This window comes from Heterodontus francisci, chromosome 4 (genome assembly GCF_036365525.1).
Source record: "Heterodontus francisci isolate sHetFra1 chromosome 4, sHetFra1.hap1, whole genome shotgun sequence".
In the NCBI taxonomy this organism is placed as follows: domain Eukaryota; kingdom Metazoa; phylum Chordata; class Chondrichthyes; order Heterodontiformes; family Heterodontidae; genus Heterodontus; species Heterodontus francisci.
This window is the reverse complement of record NC_090374.1, coordinates 57,074,405-57,094,181: the sequence shown is the minus strand read 5'-3', so window position 1 is coordinate 57,094,181 and position 19,777 is coordinate 57,074,405. Positions and strand designations below refer to the sequence as shown.

Here is a 19,777-nt window from a genome sequence, read left to right as displayed (position 1 = left end):
CAGCCTGAAACATGTGCTTAAGGCTCTGGATTGCAACTTACTCACAGAGACATGAGTGAAAAGAAAAAAGGAAGACTTGCATTTGTATAGCACTTTTCACGATCACCGGACGTCTCAAAGCGCTTCACAGTCAAAAAAGTACTTTTTTTAAAAAAGTGTAACCACTGTTGTGATGCAGGAAATGTGACAACCAGTATGTCCACAGCAAGCTGCTAAAACAGCAATGTGATAATGACCAGATAATCTGTTTTTTGTGATGTTGATTGAGGGATAAATATTGGTCAGGCACAGAAGATAACTCCCCTGCTCTTCTTCAAAGTAGTGCCAAGGGATCGTTTACATCGACCCAGGCCAGTAGATGGAGTCTCAGTTTAACATCTCATCCAAAAGAGAGCACCTCTGGCAGTGTAGCACCCCCTCAGTACTGCACTGGAGTGTCAACCGAGATTTTGTGCTCAAGCCCTGGAATGGGACTTTATCCCAGAACCTTGTGACTCAGATGCAAGAATGCTACCAACTCAGCTACAGCTGACACATCATGCATTGGCAGCTCTCCAATACATGATGTAAGTGACCATTCTCCATGGGTGTGCCTAGTGCATGCAAACTGGCAATTCAGCTATGGGGAGCATTACAACCATGCCTGATTTTGTCCTTATTTGATGTCTATACATGTGCACTTTCTAACAGCAGTGAGCCCCACTCTGCTATTTTCTCTCAGAATAATGGGTGAAAATGTATAATTTAAAACTATAGTGTATTGGTCAGTAGTCCTACTGCCCTCCGCGATCTCTGTGCTCCTCCAATTCAGGCCTCTTGTGCTTCCCTGATCTTAATCACTCCACCATTGGCAGCCTTGCCTTCAGCTTCTTATACCACAAACTCTGGAATTCACTCCCTAAGTCTCTCCGCCTCTCTCTCCTCCTTTAAATCTACTTCATTCCTGTCCTAATGTCTCCTTATGTGGCTTGGTGTCAAATTTTATTTGATAATGCCCTTGTGAAGGGCCCTGGGGTGTTTTACTATGTTAAAGACACCATATAAATGCAATGCTGTTGTAAATAATGTTATATTTGCTCTGCAATTTTCATATTTACTGCCTGCCTTAATTCACTGTTTTGAGGTTCAAAAAGATCAAAGTAGATTCTTGACTTGTCAAAGTTCTCCCTGATATATAGCATATCTTCCACACTGTATAAATCTTCTCTTGCTGCCCACACGGTCAGACTGTACCTGCATTAAAACAAGAATACTCAATTAGAATGGACTGACGTTACAAACAGGGTCAATAAAACACATCAAAATAAAAGGATATAGAACACAACACAAAATGTAATAGCTTAATACAAAATTTATTCATCTGGATTCTGTGTTGCATAGATTCAATTATCTTCATCATAATTTTTATGTATTGTTCTGTCTCTATCACCCTCGTTAAGTGAAAATCAATATTCTGTTCTTTGTTTCCTTTTTCCCATCACATTTTCAAATAGACCCAAAGGTTAACTATAAATAAAATGAAAAAACTGGAAAAGCTTGAAATCTGAAATCTGCTGAAAGAGACATCTGGAATTTACTTTCCCTGAAACGTTCTTTTACCTGTCTGACTGCTCCAGCAACCAATGCAGCTGTGACCAGGATGGTCGAACCAGTGTTGCTCTAACTGGGAATGTTACTGGCTGGCAGAATGTCTGACAAATTTGCTCCATCTCCTTCACCATCTCCCAGGTGTAGCCTGTATGCAAAGGTATGTCAATTTTTAAAGATTCTTTTCTTTGGTTTCAAATCACTTGTATTTTTCCCACAAGATGATTTGGGAAATATAACATAATTACAGAATTTCGAGAAAAGATACGATAAGGTGACAGAAGTACAGCCTGAGCGCTCCTTGGTGGAGAAAAATGTCATGCTGTAATTATGTTCTCCTGCCAGTCGTTGTGCTGCAGCACATCCATTGAAACTTGGAAGTGTCAATTTTCAAAGAGACTTGGGTGTGCTTGTACAAGGAACGCAGACAGTTAGCATGCAGGTCCAGCAAGCAATTAGGACGGCAAATGACATGTTGGCCTTTATTGCAAGGGAATTGGAGTATAGGAATAAGGTTGTATTGCTACAATTGTTTTGGTGAGGCCACATCGGGAATAATGTATACAGTTTTGGTCTCCACATTTAAGAGAGGCGATACTTGCATTGGAGACTGTGCAGCGAAAGTTCACTAGATTGGTCCCTGGGAGGAGGGGGGTGTCCTATGATGAGACATTAAGTAAATTGGGCCTGTATTCTCTGAAGTTTAAAAGTATGAGAGGTGATCTCATTGAAACATATAAGATTGTAAAGGGGCTGGATAGAGTAGACACTGAAAGATTATTTCCACTGGTTGGGGAATCTAAAACACGGGGGCAGTCTCAGGATAAGTGGGTGATCATTTAGGACTGAGATGAGGAGAGATTACTTCACTCAAAGGAATGTGAATCTTTGGAATTCTCTACTCCAGACGATTGTGGATGTTCTATCATTGAATACATTTAAGGCGGGGATAAACAGATTTTTGGTCTCTAAGGGAATCAAGGGTATGGCAAGCGGACAGAAAAGTGATGTCGAAACCTAAGATCAACCATGATCGTTTTGAATGGCAGAGCAGTCTCGATGGGCCATATGGTTTACTCTTGCTCCTATTTCTTGTGTGCTCATTACACAGTGAGCGTAATTATGGCATGACAGGTTTACATTTTTTTTTATTCGTTCCTGGGATGTGGGCATCGCTGGCTAGGCCAGCATTTATTCCCCATCCCTAATTGCCCTTGAGAAGGTGGTGATAGGCAGTTTTAATTATGAATGTCGACATAGGAATTTATAATAGTAAAAATTAATGGTAAGTGTCCACAGATGCAAGAACTTTAATTGATGTATCATCAATTTTTTATGTTTTTACTAATCATAGAGATTAGATGTTACCTAGATAATGAAGATAGAAAGCAAGATGTGTGGATGGATTTACACATTTATCTCTGAATACCATTTAACTAATCAGGTGATAATGGCTAAAGCTTTTAATTTATTTGAAATGTCTCAAAATACAGAAGAACAGTACTGAAGACCTTTCAACTGTGCACAAGTTATGGCAATGCTCAATAAACAGCAATACCCTTTCAAGCAACTCCGTAACTGCAATCTTCTTAGAACTCTGGCTTCCTCCAACTCTGGCCTCTTGTGCATCCCCACTTCCTTCACACCACCACTGGCAGACGAGCTTTCAGTTGCCCAGGTCCTAAGCTCTGGAATTCCTTCTATAAATTTCCCTGTCTCTCGCTCTTCCGTTAGACACTCCTCAATATCTACCTCTTAACTGTCCTAATGTCTCTTTCTTTGGTGTCAATTTTTTGTTTAATTACATTCCTGTGAAGCACCTCGAGACTGAAGGATTTTGGACTTTTTGGTGCCTGCTCATTTGAGGAAGACTAACCAAGGCCTATGGAGCGGATGTTGTCATGGCAACACTTGGCTATGAATCGAGAAATTGATAAAAGAATGGACCCTGGATTAGCAGCATGAATAATATGTAAAAGAGCACAATACGTTCTGGAGCCAACCAGAGAGCAGGCTATAGTAGACCTGGTATTGTGCAGCGAGATAGGAATAATTAATGACCTCATAGTTAAGGCACCCCTAGGTAGCAGTGATCATAATATGATTGAATTTTACATTCAGTTTGAGGGAGAGAAGAGTGGGTCCAAGACTAGTATTTTCAACTTAAATAAGGGCAATTATGAGGGCATGAAAGCAGAGCTAGCTAAAGTGAACTGGCAAATCAGGTTAAGGGTTAGGTCAATAGAAATGCAGTGGCTGACATTTAAGGGGATATTTCAGAATACACAGAATAGATACATTTCAACGAGAAAGAAATATTCCAAGGGTGGGACCCAACATCTGTGGTTAACTAAAAGAGTTAAAAATAGTATCAAACTTAAAGAAAAAGCCTATAATTACACAAAGATGGGAGGCAGAAGATTGGGCAGAACATAAAAAACAGCAAAGAATGACTAAAAGATTGATAAGAAAGGTAAAATTAGCGTACGAGAGAAAGCTAGCTGGAAATATAAATACAGATAGTAAGAGTTTCTATAGATATTTTAAAAATGAACAGAGTTAACAAAGTGAACCTTGGTCCTATAAAAAGGGAGTCTGGGGAATTAATAATGGATAATAAGGAGATGGCAGCTGAATTGAACAGATATTTTGCATCGGTCTTCATTACTGAGAATACTAGTAACATCCCAGTATTAGCTCTACGTCAGGAAATGGAAGAGAGGGAGGAACTCAAGAAAATTACAATCACCAGTGAAGTGGTACTGAACAAATTGTTGGAGCTGCGGGCTAATAAGTCTCCAGGCCTTGGTGGACTTCATCCTAGGGTCTTAAAAGAAGTGGCTAATGAAATAGTTGATGCGTTAGTTTTAATTTTCCAAAATTCCCTAGATTCGGGGAAGGTTCCTTTAGATTGGAAAATAGCATATGTAACTCATTCATTCAAAAAGGGAGGGAGACAGAAAGAGGGAAACTACAGGTCAGTTAGCTTAACATCTGTCTTAGGGAAAATGTTAGAAGCTATTATTAAAGATGTTATAGCAGGGCATTTATAAAAATTCAAGGTAATCAGGCAGAGTCAACATGGTTTTGTGAAAGGGAAATCATGTTTAACCAATTTATTGGAGTTCTTTGAGGGAGTTGGACATGGAGGCTTTGGAGAGGGTACAGAAGAGGTTTACCAGGATGTTGCCTGGTCTGGAGGGCATTAGCTATGAGGAGAGGTTGGAAAAACTCGGATTGTTTTCACTGGAACGACGGAGGTGGAGGGGCGACATGATAGAGGTTTACAAAGTTATGAGTGGCATGGACAGAGTGGATAGTCAGAAGCTTTTTCCCAGGGTACAAGAGTCAGTTACTAGGGGGCATAGGTTTAAGGTGCGAGGGGCAAAGTTTAGAGGGGATGTGCGAGGCAAGTTCTTTACACAGAGGGTGGTGAGTGCCTGGAACTTGCTGCCGGGGGAGGTGGTGGAAGCAGGTACGATAGTGACGTTTAAGAGGCATCTTGACAAATACATGAATAGAATGGGAATAGAGGGGTGCGGTCCCCGGAAGTGCAGAAGGTTTTAGTTTAGCCAGGCATCAAGATCGGCGCAGGCTTGGAGGGCCGAATGGCCTGTTCCTGTGCTGTACTGTTCTTTGTTTGAGTTACATGTGCTGTGGATAAAGGGCAACCAGTGGATGTATTGTACTTAGATTTCTAGGAGGCATCTGATGAGGTGCCACATCAAAGGTTATTGCAGAAAATAAAAGCACATGGTGTAGGGGGTAACATATTGGCATGGATAGAAGATTGGTTAGCTAACAGGAAACAGAGAGCAGGCATAAATGGGTCATTTTCTGGTTGGCAAGATGTAACAAGTGATGTGCCACAGGGATCTATGCTAGGGCCTCAACTTTTTACAATTTATATAAATTACTTAGATGAAGGGACCGAAGGTATGGTTGCTAAATTTGCTGATGACACAAAGTTAGGTAGGAAAGAACTTGTGAAGAGGACACAAGGAGGCTGCAAAGGGATACAGATAGGTTAAGTGAGTGGGCAAATACCTGGAAAATGGAGTATAATGTGGGAAAGTGGGAAATTGTCCACTTTGGCAGGTAGAATAAAAAAGCATATTATCTAAATGGTGAGAGATTGCAGAGGGATCTGGGTGTCCTAGTGCATGAATCGCAAAAGGTTAGTATGCAGGTACAACACAGAATTAGGAAAGCTAATAGAATGTCATCATTTATTGCAAAGGGAATTGAATACAAAAGTAGGGAGGTTATGCTTCAGCTATACAGGACATTGGTGAGACCACATCTGGAGAACTGTGTACAGTACGGTCTCCTTATTTAAGGAAGGATGTAAATGCGTTGGAGGCAGGACAGAGAAGTTTTACTAGACTAATACTTGGAATGGATGGCCTGTCTTACGAGGAATGATGGGACAGGCTCGGCTTGCAGCCGCTGGAATTTAGAAGAGTAAGAGGCGACTTGATTGAAACATACAAGATCCTGAGGGGTCTTGACAGGGTGGATGTGAAAAGGATGTTTCCCCTTGTGGGAGAACCTCGAACTAGGGGTCACTGTTTAAAAATAAGGAATCGCCCATTTAAGACAGAGATGAGGAGAAATTTTTTCTCTCAGAGGGTCGTGAGTCTTTGGAATTCTCTTCCTCAAAAGGCAACGGAAGCAGAGTCTTTGAATATTTTTAAGGCAGAGGTACACAGATTCTTGATAAGCAAGGGGGTAAAAGGTTATCGGGAGTAGGTGGTAATGTGGAGTAATCAGTTCAGCCAAGAACTTGTTGAATGGCGGAGCAGGCTCGAGGGGTCAAGCGGCCTACTCCTGCTCCTATTTCGTATGTTCGCATGATGGATTTGAAGTATTACATGAATTTACAGCACCACAATAACAGCTTACAATTTATTGCCTCAAACATAGTAAAATGTAGTAAAACAGGCCATTCAGCCCAGGTCCATGCCAGTTTATGCTTCACACGAGGTTCTTCCCACCCTTTTTTTTTATCTAAGCTCATCAATATATCCTTCTATTCCTTTCTCCGTCATGTGCTTATCTAGCATCTTTTTGACTGCATCTATGCCATTCGTCTCAAGTACTTCCTGTGGTAGCAAGTTCCACATTCTATCCACTGTCTGGGTAAAGAAATTTCTCCTGAATGCCTAGGTGGATTTATTAGAGACTATCTTATATTCATAGCCGCTAGTTCTGGTCTCTCCCCAAGCGGAAATATCTTCTTTATGTCTAACCTATCAAACCCTTTCATAATGACGAAGACCTCTATCAGGTCACCCCCTCAGTCCTTTTTCTACAAAAAGCAGCCCAGCCTCTTCCCGATAGGTATAACCTCTCAGTTCTGATATCACTCTAGTGAATGTTTTTTGCACCTTCTCTAGTGCTTCTATATCCTAGTTACAATATGGAGACCAGGACTGTTCATAGTACTCCAAAGGTGGTCTAACCAAGGTTCTATACAAGTTTAATATAACTTCTCTGCTTTTCAATTCTATCCCTCTAGAAATGAACCCTAATACTTTGCTTTTTTAAATGACCTTATTAACCTGTGTCGCTACTTTTATTCATTTGTCTATCTGTAGCTCCAGATCCCTCCATGCCTCTATCCGATTTAGGCACTTATATTCTAAGGAGTATGTGCCCTCCTGATTCTTCCTAACAAAATTATTACCTTCCACATAACAGTTTTTTTGCCAATTGCACGCACATTCTGCAAGTTTATTAATGCCTTCCTGTATTTTGTCAGTCCTCCTCTGCATTAACCACACCTCCCAATATGGTATCATCCGCAAATTACAAAATTGTCATTCCAATTCCCAAGTCCAAATTGATTTATGTAAATGGTAAACAATGGCGGTCCCAGTACAGGCCCTTGTGGAACATCACTTCCTCCTATTTGACAATCTGAGCAACTATTTTTAACTCCTACTCATGGTTTTTTGGTTTGTAGCCAGCTTGGTATCCATTCTACTACTTGTCCCGACTCCCCATGCACGAACGTTATCAAAGGCTTTTTGGAAATCCAAACATATTACGTTTACTGTATTAACCTTATCTACATTTTCGGTTACCTTTCCTTATTTTGGATGCCATATACATTTCTGTATAGATAATTTAATTAATCTCCTTTTACTTCATTTTTAACAGTTCTTTTATAGTTCTGTTTTATAACTGTATGTCTCCCTGACCATTTATGTTTGCCTTGTTCCTTACTTGATCTGACCTTTATTCTCATCCTTAGTTCTTTTGTCTTCAGACTTAGGTCATTTTCACCAGAATCTTCCCTCCTTCTTACTGGTACAAAATCCTATCAACAGCCCCATTTATCTATTCGGCGAAGACACTGGATCCACTCTGTTATGATCATCTAGTTCATGGTTTGTATTAATATTTTAGCAATCACTTTTAGTTTTGGGGAAATTAAATGTGTCTGTGTAAGCTAATTAAAATTTGGAATTCAAAAGGTTGCAGGACCACTGAAAGATCTTTCCATGTGTACTTACAAGACACATGCCAAAGACTTGCAGGTTGATAGGTTAATTGGCCATTATAAATTGCCCCTTGTATAGGTAGGTGGTAGGGAAATATAGGGACAGGTGGGGATGTGGTAGGAATATAGGATTAGTGTAGGATTAGTATAAATGGGTGGTTAATGGTCGGCACAGACTCGGTGGGCTGAAGGGCCTGTTTCAGTGCTGTATCTCTAAACTAAACTAAACAGAGTCAGAAAAGTGAGAGCCATAAAACAGGAGGTGGATTCATATAGTTGGGCAACTGTAGCCAGTAAGTCTGGAGGGGCGGCGCAGTGGTTAGCACCGCAGCCTCACAGCTCCAGCGACCCGGGTTCAATTCTGGGTACTGCCTGTGTGGAGTTTGCAAGTTCTCACTGTGTCTGCGTGGGTTTCCTCCGGGTGCTCCGGTTTCCTCCCACATGCCAAAGACTTGCTGGTTGATAGGTAAATTGGCCATTATAAATTGCCACTAGTATAGGTAGGTGGTAGAGAAATATAGGAACAGGTGGGGATGTGGTAGAAATATGGAATTAGTGTAGGATTAGTGTAAATGGGTGGTTGATGGTCGGCACAGACTCGGTGGGCCGAAGGGCCTGTTTCAGTGCTGTATCTCTAGACTAAAGAATCGTCCTGTCATTGATAGCAATATAATTATTCATACGGGTATCCAAGATCAAAGAAATGTTTTGGAGTTGGAGTTAATTAGTTTAAATTTCTATCTGGGACATCCCACATGTACAACATGTTGCTCGATATAGATGATGCAGGGAGATGCCTGTTGGTCAGATGTTTTATCTCTGTACTTTGCTCACAAGGTAGTTGGCTTTGAGAGGGGCTGGACTCAGGAGCAGGAAGGCCATCACGAACCAGGGGTGTTTCTGATTTCAGTGAGGCCCATGCTCAGGCTGGGAAATCCAGACTCGTGAGGTGTTGAAGGAGAGCTGGACGGTTGACTAGCTGGATGCTGGAGGGAGAATCCCCAAGAAATCTCATAACTCGGAAAATAGCTAAGAAACTAAGGAAAATCAAAGTGAATTCCTAAGAGCTGTGGTACACTTTGGATTGGTCCCAGCAGAAGTGAATGAACTGCTAAGACCCTGTAAAGTATAGGGGAACTCCCAGGTGGAAGTAAAAGTCAAATTTGAATGTTCTGTTGAGATTAAAGTGTAAGTTTAAAGAATAAGTGATGTCAAATTGTAGTGTTCAGTTAGCAGTGTTTACTTCATTAAACACTTGCACAGTAAAGTTTCTTCGTTTAAAATGTGAAATCTCCTGGCATAATTCTTTAAGTAATAACTGGGAGTTCAAATTTCTTTTTAAACAGTTACTGGTCTCTAACAGAAGTTTAACAACTCCAGTTCACATATGAACAGTGAATAAAGAAAGACTCATGTGCAGTCAATACAACTGAGACAAAGTTACAGGCAGACAATTCTGGGATTGAAAGCCTACCGAAAAACAGATTGTTTGTATCAAAATGCCAATGGGGCAAAGGACTGTGTTAAACTTAGCCAAAATCAGAAAGCAAGATTGTTAAATTGGAACAAGTTTGAGAAGTATCATGCACTTGTTATAAATTTAAACTGCAATGAGAAACACAATGTAGTCTTGAAGGACCTGGCTGTTAGCAATCAGAGATAAATAAAAACAATGATAGATAACATACGAACATATGAATTAGGAGCAGGAGTAGGTCACTTGGCTGAACTGATTACTCCACATTTCCACCTATCCCCAATAACCTTTCACCCACTTGCTTATCAAGAATCTATCTACCTCTACCTTAAAAATATTCAAAGACTCTGGTTCAACTGCCTTTTGAGGAAGAGAACTCCAAAGACACACAACCCTCAGAGAAATAATTTCTCTTCATCTCTGTCTTAAATGAGCGATCCCTTATTTTTAAACAGTAACCTCTAGTTCTAGATTCTCCCACAAGGGGAAATATCCTTTCCACATCCACCCAGTCAAGACCCTCAGGATCTTATATGTTTCAATCAAGTCACCTCTTACTCTTCTAAATTCCAGCGGACACAAGCCTAGTCTGTCTAATCTTTCCTCGTAAGGCAGCCTGCCCATTCCAGGTATTAGTCTAGTAAACCTTCTCTGAACTGCCTCCTACGCATTTACATCCTTCCTTAAATAAGGACATCAATAGTGTACACAGTACTCCAGAAGTGGTCTCATCAATGCCCTGTATGACTTAAGCATAACCTCCCTACTTTTGTATTCAATTCCCCTTACGATAAACAAGAACATTCTATTAGCTTTCCTAATTATGTGCTGTAACTGCATACTAACCTTTTGCGATTCATGCACTAGGACACCCAGATCCCTCTGCATCTCAGAGATCTGCAATCTCTCACCATTTAGATAATATGCTTTTTGTATTCTTCCTGCCAAAATGGACAATTTCCCACTTTCCCACATTATACTCCATTTACCAGGTCTTTGCCCACTCACTTAACCTATCTATATCCCTTTGCAGCCTCCTTATGTCCTCTTCACAAGTTACTTTCCTATCTATCTTTGTGTCATCAGCAAATTTAGCAACCACACCTTTGGTCCCTTCATGTAAGTAATTTATATAAATTGTAAAAAAGTTGAGGCCCCAGCACAGATCCCTGTGGCACAACACTCATTACATCTTGCCAACCAGAAAATGACCCATTTAGGCCTGCTCTCTGCTTCCTGTTAGCTAGCCAATCTTCTATACATGCCAATATGTTACCCCCGACACCATGAGCTTTTATTTTCTGCAATAACCTTTGATGTGGCACCTTATCATATGCCTTCTAGAAATCTAAGTACAATACATTCACCGGCTCCTCCTCATCCACAGCACATGCAACTCCCCCAAGAACTCCAATATATTGGTTAAACATGATTTCCCTTTCACAAAACTATCTTGATTCTGCCTGATTACCTTCAATTGCCCTAAGTGCCCTGCTATAACGTCTTTAATAATAGCTTCTAACATTTTCCCTAAGGCAGATTTTCAGCTAACGTGCCTGTAGTTTCCTGATTTCTATCTCCCTCCCTTTTTGAACGAAGGAGTTGCATATGCTATTTTCCAATCTAACGGTACCTTCCACGAATCTAGGAAATTTTGGATGAAGCCCATCAGTACTGGGGACTTGTTAGCCCGCAGCTCCAACAATTTGTTCAGTACCACTTGCCTGGTGATTGTAATTTTCTTGAGTTCCTCCCTCCCTTCCATTTCCTGACTACAGCTAATTCTGGGATGTTACTTGCATCCTCTATAGTAAAGCTGTTGCAAAATACCTGTTCAATTCATCTGCCATCTCCTTATTAACTCCCCAGACTCACTTTCTATAGGACCAACGTTCACTTTGTTAACTCTGTTCTTTTTAAAATATCTATAGAAACTCTTACTGTCTTTCTATTTCCAGCTAGCTTTCTCTTGTATCAATCTTTTAGTCATTCTTTGCTGTTTTTATATTCTGTCCAATCTTCTGACCTACCACTCATGTTTACGCAATTATATGCTTTTCCTTTAAGTTTGATACTGTTTTAGTTAACCATAGATGGTGGGTCCCACCCTTGGAATTTTTCTTTTTTGTTGAAATGTATCTATGCTGTGTATTCTGAAACATCCCCTTAAATGTCTACTACTGCATCTCTATTGACCAATCCCTTAACCAAATTTGCCAGTTCATTTTAGCTAGCTCTGCTTTCATGCCCTCATAATTGCCCTTATTTAAGTTTAAATACTAGTCTTGGATACACTCTTCTCTCCCTCAAACTGAATGTAAAATTCAATCATATTATGATCACTGCTACCTAGAGGCGCCTTAACTATGAGGTCATTAATTAATCCTATCTTGTTGCAAAATACCAGATCTAGCATAGCCTGCTCTCTGATTGGTTCCAGAATGTACTGTCCAAGGAATTATCCCAAAAACATTCTATGTACTCCTCATCTAGGCTACCTCTGCCCATCTGGTTCTTCCAAGTCTATCTTCTTTCTTTGGCCTCCTTATCTCGAGAGACAATGGGTAAGCGCCTGGAGGTGATCAGTGGTGTGTGGAGCAGCGCCTGGAGTGGCTATAAAGGCCAATTCTAGAGTGACAGGCTCTTCCAAAGCTGCTGTAGAAAAAATTTGTTTGTCGGGGCTGTTACACAGTTGGCTCTCCCCTTGCGCCTCTGTCTTTTTCCCTGCCAACTGCTAAGTCTCTTCGACTTGCCACACTTTAGCCCTGCCTTTATGGCTGCCCGCCAGCTCTGGCGAACGCTGGCAACTGACTCCCATGACTTGTGATCAGTGTCACAGGACTTCATGTCGTGTTTGCAGACGTCTTTAAAGTGGAGACATGGGCGGCCGGTGGGTCTGATACCAGTGACGAGCTCGCTGTACAATGTGTCTTTGGGGATCCTGCCATCTTCCATGCGGCTCACATGGCCAAGGCATCTCAAGCGCCGCTGACTCAGTAGTGTGTATAAGCTGAGGATGTTGGCCGCCTCGAGGACTTCTGTGTTGGAGATACGGTCCTGTCACCTGATGCCAAGTATTCCCCGGAGGCAGTGAAGATGGAATGAATTGAGACGTCGCTCTTGGCTGGCATACGTTGTCCAGGCCTCGCTGCCATAGAACAAGGTACTGAGGACACAGGCTTGATACACTCGGACTTTTGTGTTCCGTGTCAGTGCGCCATTTTCCCACACTCTCTTGGCCAGTCTGGACATAGCAGTGGAAGCCTTTCCCATGCGCTTGTTGAATTCTGCATCTAGAGACAGGTTACTGGTGATAGTTGAGCCTAGGTAGGTGAACTGATTCTATATGTAGGTTAAAATCCCCCATAATTATCACCGTACCTTTCTGACAAGCTGCCATTATTTCTTCCTTTAAAAACCACCCTATTGTGTGGTTAATGTTAGCAGTCCACCACTCCTACAAGTGAATTCTTGCCTTTATGATTTCTATCTCTACCCAAACTGCTTCTACATCCTGGTTTCCTGAACTTAGGTCAGCCCTTTCTATTGCGTGAATACTATCATTAATTAACAGAGTAACCTTCCACCTCTTCCTAGCTTCCTGTCCTTTCTAAATGCCATGTCCCCTTCAATATTCAGGTCCCAATCTATGTCATCCGGCAGCCACGTCTCTGCAATGGCTATCAGATCGTACTTATTTATTTCTATTTGCCCTTTGAATAAGCTATGAATAAGCAGGCTGCTGAAACTGTGAGAAGGCAGTTGGAAGAATAGGAGAAAAAAAAAAGTATGGCTATTCTGCCCAGTAATAGACATGATAAAATATAAAAGCACAGTTTTACAATGATTTTTATGAGAGCACAAGAAGCAGATTAAGGAAGAAGTTGTTGATAAAAAAATAAACCCCATCATCTTCCGAAACAGAGGAATAGATCATTCTGTTTAGAGATTTATTCACCAGGTATGATTGTATGACATCTGTATCTTGAAAATTAACATGTCTACAAAATTTTACAAAGTGTTTCATAGTATTTACATCACAGAAACAGGCCATTCGGCCCAACAGGTGCATGCCTGTTTTTCTGCATCAATGTATTCTTCTATTCTATTTCTCCTTCATGTGTTTATCTAGTTTCCCATTGAATGCATCTATACTATTTGCCTCAACAACTCCCTCACTCCCTGGCTAAAGAGGTTTCTCCTAAATTCCCAATTGGATTTATTAGTGACCACCTTATATTTATTACCACTATTCCCAGTCTCACCTGCAAGCAGAAATATCCACTCTATTCTATCAAACCCATTCACAATCTGAAAGATCAGGTCACCCCTCAGCCTCATCTTTTCTAGAGAAAACTGTTGCTGCTTCTTCAATCTTTCCTGATAGGCATCACCTCTCAGTTCTGGTATCATTCTAGTAAATCTTTTTTGCACTTTCTCCAGTGCCTTTATATCCTAGTTATAATATGGAGACCAGAACTGTTAACAGTACTCCAAGAGTGGTCTAACCAAGGTTCCATACAAGTTTAATATAAATGTTCTGTTTTTCAATTATATCCCTGGAGAAATGAACCCCAGTGTTTTTTTTTAAATGGCCTAATTAACCTGCACCACTACTTTTAGCGATCTTTGTATCTGTAACCACAGATCCCTCAGTTCCTCTAACCCATTTAGACACTTATTTTCCAGAGTACGTCCCTTATTCTTACTATCAAAATCATTGGCATGCACTTATCTATATTAAGGTTCAGTTGCCAATTACATACCCATGCTGCAAGTTTATTAACACCTTCCTATATTTTGTTGCAGCCCTCCTCTATATTATCTATACCGCCCACCAAATAAGAACATAATAAATAATAGCAGCAGTATACCATATGGCCTATTAAATACGATCATGCTGATCTTCTGCCTCAACTCCACTTTCCCGCCCACTTCCCCTATCCCTTGATTCCCTGAGAGATCAAAAATCTATCTATCCCAGCCTGGAATATATTCAATGATGGAACATCCACAACCCTCTGGGGTAGAGAATTCCAAAGATTCACAATCCTCTGAGTGAAGAAATTTCTCCTCATCTCCGTCCTAAATGACTACCCTTATTCTGAGGCTGTGCCCCCATGTTCTAGATTCCTCAGCCAGAGAAACAACCTCTCAGTGTCTACTCGGTCAAGCCCCTTCAGAATCTTATATGTTTCAATGAGATCAGTTCTAATGATTCTTCTAAACTCCAGACAGTATAGGCCCAATTTATTCAGCCTTTGATCATAGGACAACCCTCTTATCCCAGGAACCAATCTAGTGAACCTTTGCTGTACCGCCTCCAACGTGAGTACATCCTTCCTTAGATATGGAGATCAAAACTGCACACAGTATTTCAGGTGTGGTCTCACCAAAGCCCTGTACCATTATAACAAGACTTCCTCATTCTTGTACTCCAGTTCCCTTGCAATAAAAGCCAACATGCCATTTGCCTGCTATCCAGGTTAATAGGGCTGTTAAGAAGGCATATGGTGTGTTAGCTTTTATTAGTAGGGGGATCGAGTTTCGGAGCCACGAGGTCATGCTGCAGCTGTACAAAACTCTGGTGAGACCGCACCTGGAGTATTGTGTGCAGTTCTGGTCACCGCATTATAGGAAGGATGTGGAAGCTATGGAAAGGGTGCAGAGGAGATTTACTAGGATGTTGCCTGGTATGGAGGGAAGGTCTTACGAGGAAAGGCTGAGGGGCTTGAGGTTGTTTTCGTTGGAGAGAAGGAGGAGGAGAGGTGACTTGATAGAGACATATAAGATAATCAGAGGGTTAGATAGGGTGGATAGTGAGAGTCTTTTTCCTCGGATGGTGATGGCAAACACGAGGGGACATAGCTTTAAGTTGAGGGGTGATAGATATAGGACAGATGTCAGAGGTAGTTTCTTTACTCAGAGAGTAGTAGGGGCGTGGAACGCCCTGCCTGCAACAGTAGTAGACTCGCCAACTTTAAGGGCATTTAAGTGGTCATTGGATAGACATATGGATGAAAATGGAATAGTGTAGGTCAGATGGTTTCACAGGTCGGCGCAACATCGAGGGCCGAAGGGCCTGTACTGCGCTGTAATATTCTAATTCTAATTTTTGGTGGCTCTTTTCTGGTTTCTAAAAAACTCCCAATCCTCAGACTTGCTACTCTTTTTTTGCAACATTCTAAGCCTTTTCTTTTAATCTAATACTATCCTTAACTCCCTGAGTGAGACACAGATGGGTCTTTCTAGCTGAGTTTTTCTTTTTCAAAGGAATGTAATTTTGTTGAACATTTTGAATTGTTTTGTTAAAGGTTTCCCACTGTTCATTTACCACCATACCTTTTAGTCTATTTACCCAATTTAACTGGGCCAGTTCTCCCTTCATGCCTATGTATTTGGCTTTCTTTAAGTTTAAGATTCTTGTTTGTGATTGGAGCATGTCACTTTCAAACTTAACATGGAATTCAATGGTATTATGATCACTGTTTCCCAGTGGATGTGTTACTATGACATTGCTTATTAACCCTGCTTCATTACACAATACTAGATCTAAGATAGCTTTACACCTAGTTGGCTCCACAACGTATTGCTCCAAGAAACAGTCTCAAAAACATTCTACAAACTCATCTTCTAGACCACTCCTGCCAATTTCATTGTCCCAGTCTATATGAAGATTTAAATCCCCCACAATGATGGATAATGCGCCAGTAGCAATGCCTCTACCAGAGTCCACTTGCCAACCAATCAGCACTCTCTTCTCATATAGTATAAATTTGTTGCTTTCCCTTACATTGGTATTCTTGCAAATTATCCTGATGAGTGCAAGACAAAAAGCTTTGACAAAATGTCTGTTTTCAGCAAAGCTCAAGTTCTGTACTACCAAATGAGTATCTTCAACTTCTTTAGTTAGCCACAGATGGTGCATCCTTTTCCTAGAGTCTTTTTTTCTCACTGGAATATATCTTTGCTGAGAGATATCAAATATCTCCTTAAATGCATGCCAGACTAACAATCCTTAGGTTGCAAGCATAACCACAGGAAATTGGCTAACAGCAAGTGTCTGCTTGGAACTGGATTATAACTGCCTTTTGGTTGGAGGGACGGATGATTAACAGCGATCACAAATCTTACATATGAATTATGATAAAACAGATTACAGACCAATGATACCAAATATGGAAATAGAGCTCTCCCTAGATTTGAAGAACAATGAAACTCCTTAACCCCCCTATATTATAGCATTTAAAATCCATCTTGACATTACCTAACTACTACTTCTTGATTGATCAAATCTTCACTCCTATTCCTTTCATAGTCATTGGTGTCCTGTTCTGTATGCCTATCACTTCATTAAGGTTTAGCAATATAAAAAAGTAAGACCATTTTAGACAATGACGACTCTATCCAAATGACAACAATCTGAAGCTGAGTACTGTAGTATTTGACCAACATTATCTAAAGTACAGAGATGACCATCAATGATATCATAGAGCAGTCTTCGATGAACTAATTTCTCTGAAACACTAGCTCTATATTGCATCCATGGTCAACAAAGCAGATAAGCAAAGTAAGTACATATGATTGATAAATAGATTTATTATGCATCAGATTATTTTTATAACATTTTACTTTCCTTACCAACCAACTCATTGGTTGTCCAGCCCAGAGACAGTGTTATAGCTGATAAGTATGAAGTCACTGTGTGTAAAAATTCATTTGCAATCCTTGCAGTACTGCTTCCATTTGGTCCAGGAAGAATATCTGCATTGATCCAAACCGGCCGTGCAAGAAGATCCTTCATTGATACTATCATTTTCATAGCGGGTTCCACAGCTGATAAACTGCCAATGAGAAAGAACTTAATTTTAATACAAAGTAATTCAACCTCACAGTAATGCCACAAATCTGACACAACACACACTGCTTATGGTTCTTTCTAGGAGATAAAATGGAGGAGAATGCACCTTCTTGTTTTAACAAAAGGAATCAAGTGGCTATAAATCCGGAGAAACATAAAAAAAAACTATTCTCCAATGACCTCAGGACCTATTCATATTACTTTTTTTATTCATTCATGGGATGTTGATGTTGCTGGCAAGGCCAGCATTTATTGCCCATCCTTAATTGCCCTTGAGAAGATGATGGTGAGCAGCTTTCTTGAACTGTTGCAGTCCACCTAATGTAGGCACACCCACAGTGCTGTTAGGAAGGACGTTCTAGGATTTTGATCCAGAAACAGTGAAGGAATAGCGATATATTTCCAAGGCAGGATGGTGCATGACTTGGAGGGGAACCTGCAGATGATGGTGTTCCCATGTGCCTGCTACCCTTGTTCTTCTAGGTGGTAGAGGTTGCAGATCTGGAAGGTGCTGTTGAAGCAGCTTTGGCGAGTTGCTGCAGTACATCTTGTAGATGGTACACAACCCTGTCATGGGCTGGTGTTGGTGGAGGAATAGTGAATCAAGCTTTGTCCAGATAATTTTGAGTTTCTTGAGTGTTATTGGAGCTGCACTCTGGTGGAGAGGCTTTGGGAAGTCAGGAAGTGAGTTACTTGCCACACAATTCCTAGCTTCTAGCTGCTCTCATAGCCACATTATTTATATGGCTGGTCCAGTTAAGATTCTGGTCAATGGTGACCCCCAGGATGTTGATGGTGGGGTTTTCAGCAATGGTAATGCCATCAAATGTTAAGGGGAGATGGTTACACCTCCCCTGTTGGAGATGGTTATTGCCTGACACGAATGTTACTTGCTGCCAATCAGACCAAGCCAGAATATGCCTAAGTCTTGTTGCACACAGGCACGGACTGCTTTGTTAGCTTCCCATAGGAAGCACCTATACAGTGGCCTTGTTTGGAGAGGACAGCTACGCTAGTAAGCAATGACACTAGAGATTAACTGATTTTTTTTTAAAGTTCACTTAAAATTAGTTTCAGAGAAACTCAATTACACCACGGAACAAGGACTTGTTTTAGAAAATAAAGGTTTACTACTGACCGGCCATCGCTAACCATAATGGACTACAAATACAGAAACTATTTGTGTGTTCTGCCTTATTGTTCTGAATTTGTAAGCCCTGTATTGCTTTTATTTCTTTTCATCTATTGGTAAGTTAACTATCCTGAATAGAAATAAAAACCTAAAAAGTTTTTTTTGGAAATCATGTTTACAAAAGTAATACTAAAAGATCGCAAGTGTTTTCAATATAAATACAGTTCAACGTCATCTTGAGTAAATATGGCCTTTGAAAGCTTTTGCTAAATTGGATGGAAGAAGGCTAAATAATACATTGTCAAAAATCAACTGTTTCTAAAAATTATAAATGTTTTAGTGGTTGTACCTTTTAAAATCCAGCTTGATACCTTTGTCTGATTGCAGTACCTCATTCAACCAATTATGCAGTGTGTTGTCACTATCAGTTTCAGGAGGATGGGCCATGATTGGTTGTCCTCTATGTGACCCTCGGCTCCCAAAAAGAACATCTGCTTCAATCATATGTGCATCACCTACATGTGATTTTAAAAATACATCGATTTGTAGTGGATGCCCAGTACTGACTGCAAGGTACAAATTTCATTAATACATTTAAGTAACATTGTGAACTTACATCTAGAAGTCTGCCACAGAGACCACTACAACAGTCCAGGATTCTGCTGTTACAAGGAAATATCTGACTTATTCCATTCTTCGGTCTGGCGCTGCGAACCCAGGAGGTTTGCTTACGATAGAAACAGAAAGTGCTGGAAATACACAGCAGGTCTGGTGGCATCTGTAAAAAGAGAAACAGAGTTAACATTTCTCTCTGTTTCTCTCTCCACAGATGCTGCCTGACCTGCTGTGTATTTCCAGCACTTTCTGTTTTTATTACAGATTTCCAGCATTTGCAGTATTTTGTTTTTATTTTAGGTTTGCTTGCAACATCAGGTATACCAGCACAGGTGTGTCTGAGATTTGCTCGAATAACTTGTAAGGTGTTTAAACTAGAGAATTTATAATTAAGACTGAAATCTCGAAATGAGATTCCTGTCCATATCTCCCCTGTATTTTTAAAAATATGGACACATATAAACAACAATATTACAAAAGCAAAATACCAGAGATGCTGGAAATCTGAAATAAAAATAGTAAATGCTGGAACTACTCAGCAGATTAGGCAGCGTCAGTGCAGAGAGAAACGGAGTTAATGTTTCAGGTCGACAGCAT

The 19,777-nt window shown here is 40.6% G+C and overlaps 1 protein-coding gene across 5 annotated transcripts in view; it reads right to left on the bottom strand.

Annotated features, from left to right (window-relative positions):
• Positions 1–1,053: 1,053 nt before the first annotated feature.
• Positions 1,054–19,777, bottom strand: part of fam151b (family with sequence similarity 151 member B) — a 33,805-nt gene continuing 15,081 nt past the window's right edge. For 4 of the 5 annotated variants that reach the window (XM_068029590.1, XM_068029593.1, XM_068029594.1 and 1 more), the window contains 4 exons: positions 18,915–19,080; positions 17,214–17,416; positions 1,600–1,735; positions 1,054–1,233 (listed from right to left, as the gene is read on the bottom strand). In XM_068029590.1, the coding sequence (XP_067885691.1) occupies positions 1,068–1,233; positions 1,600–1,735; positions 17,214–17,416; positions 18,915–19,080 (671 nt within the window). In that variant the 3' untranslated portion in view covers positions 1,054–1,067. Of the gene's footprint in view, positions 1,234–1,599; positions 1,736–17,213; positions 17,417–18,914; positions 19,081–19,181; positions 19,319–19,777 lie in introns of those variants that run through there. The other variant, XM_068029595.1, reaches the window with a different exon arrangement.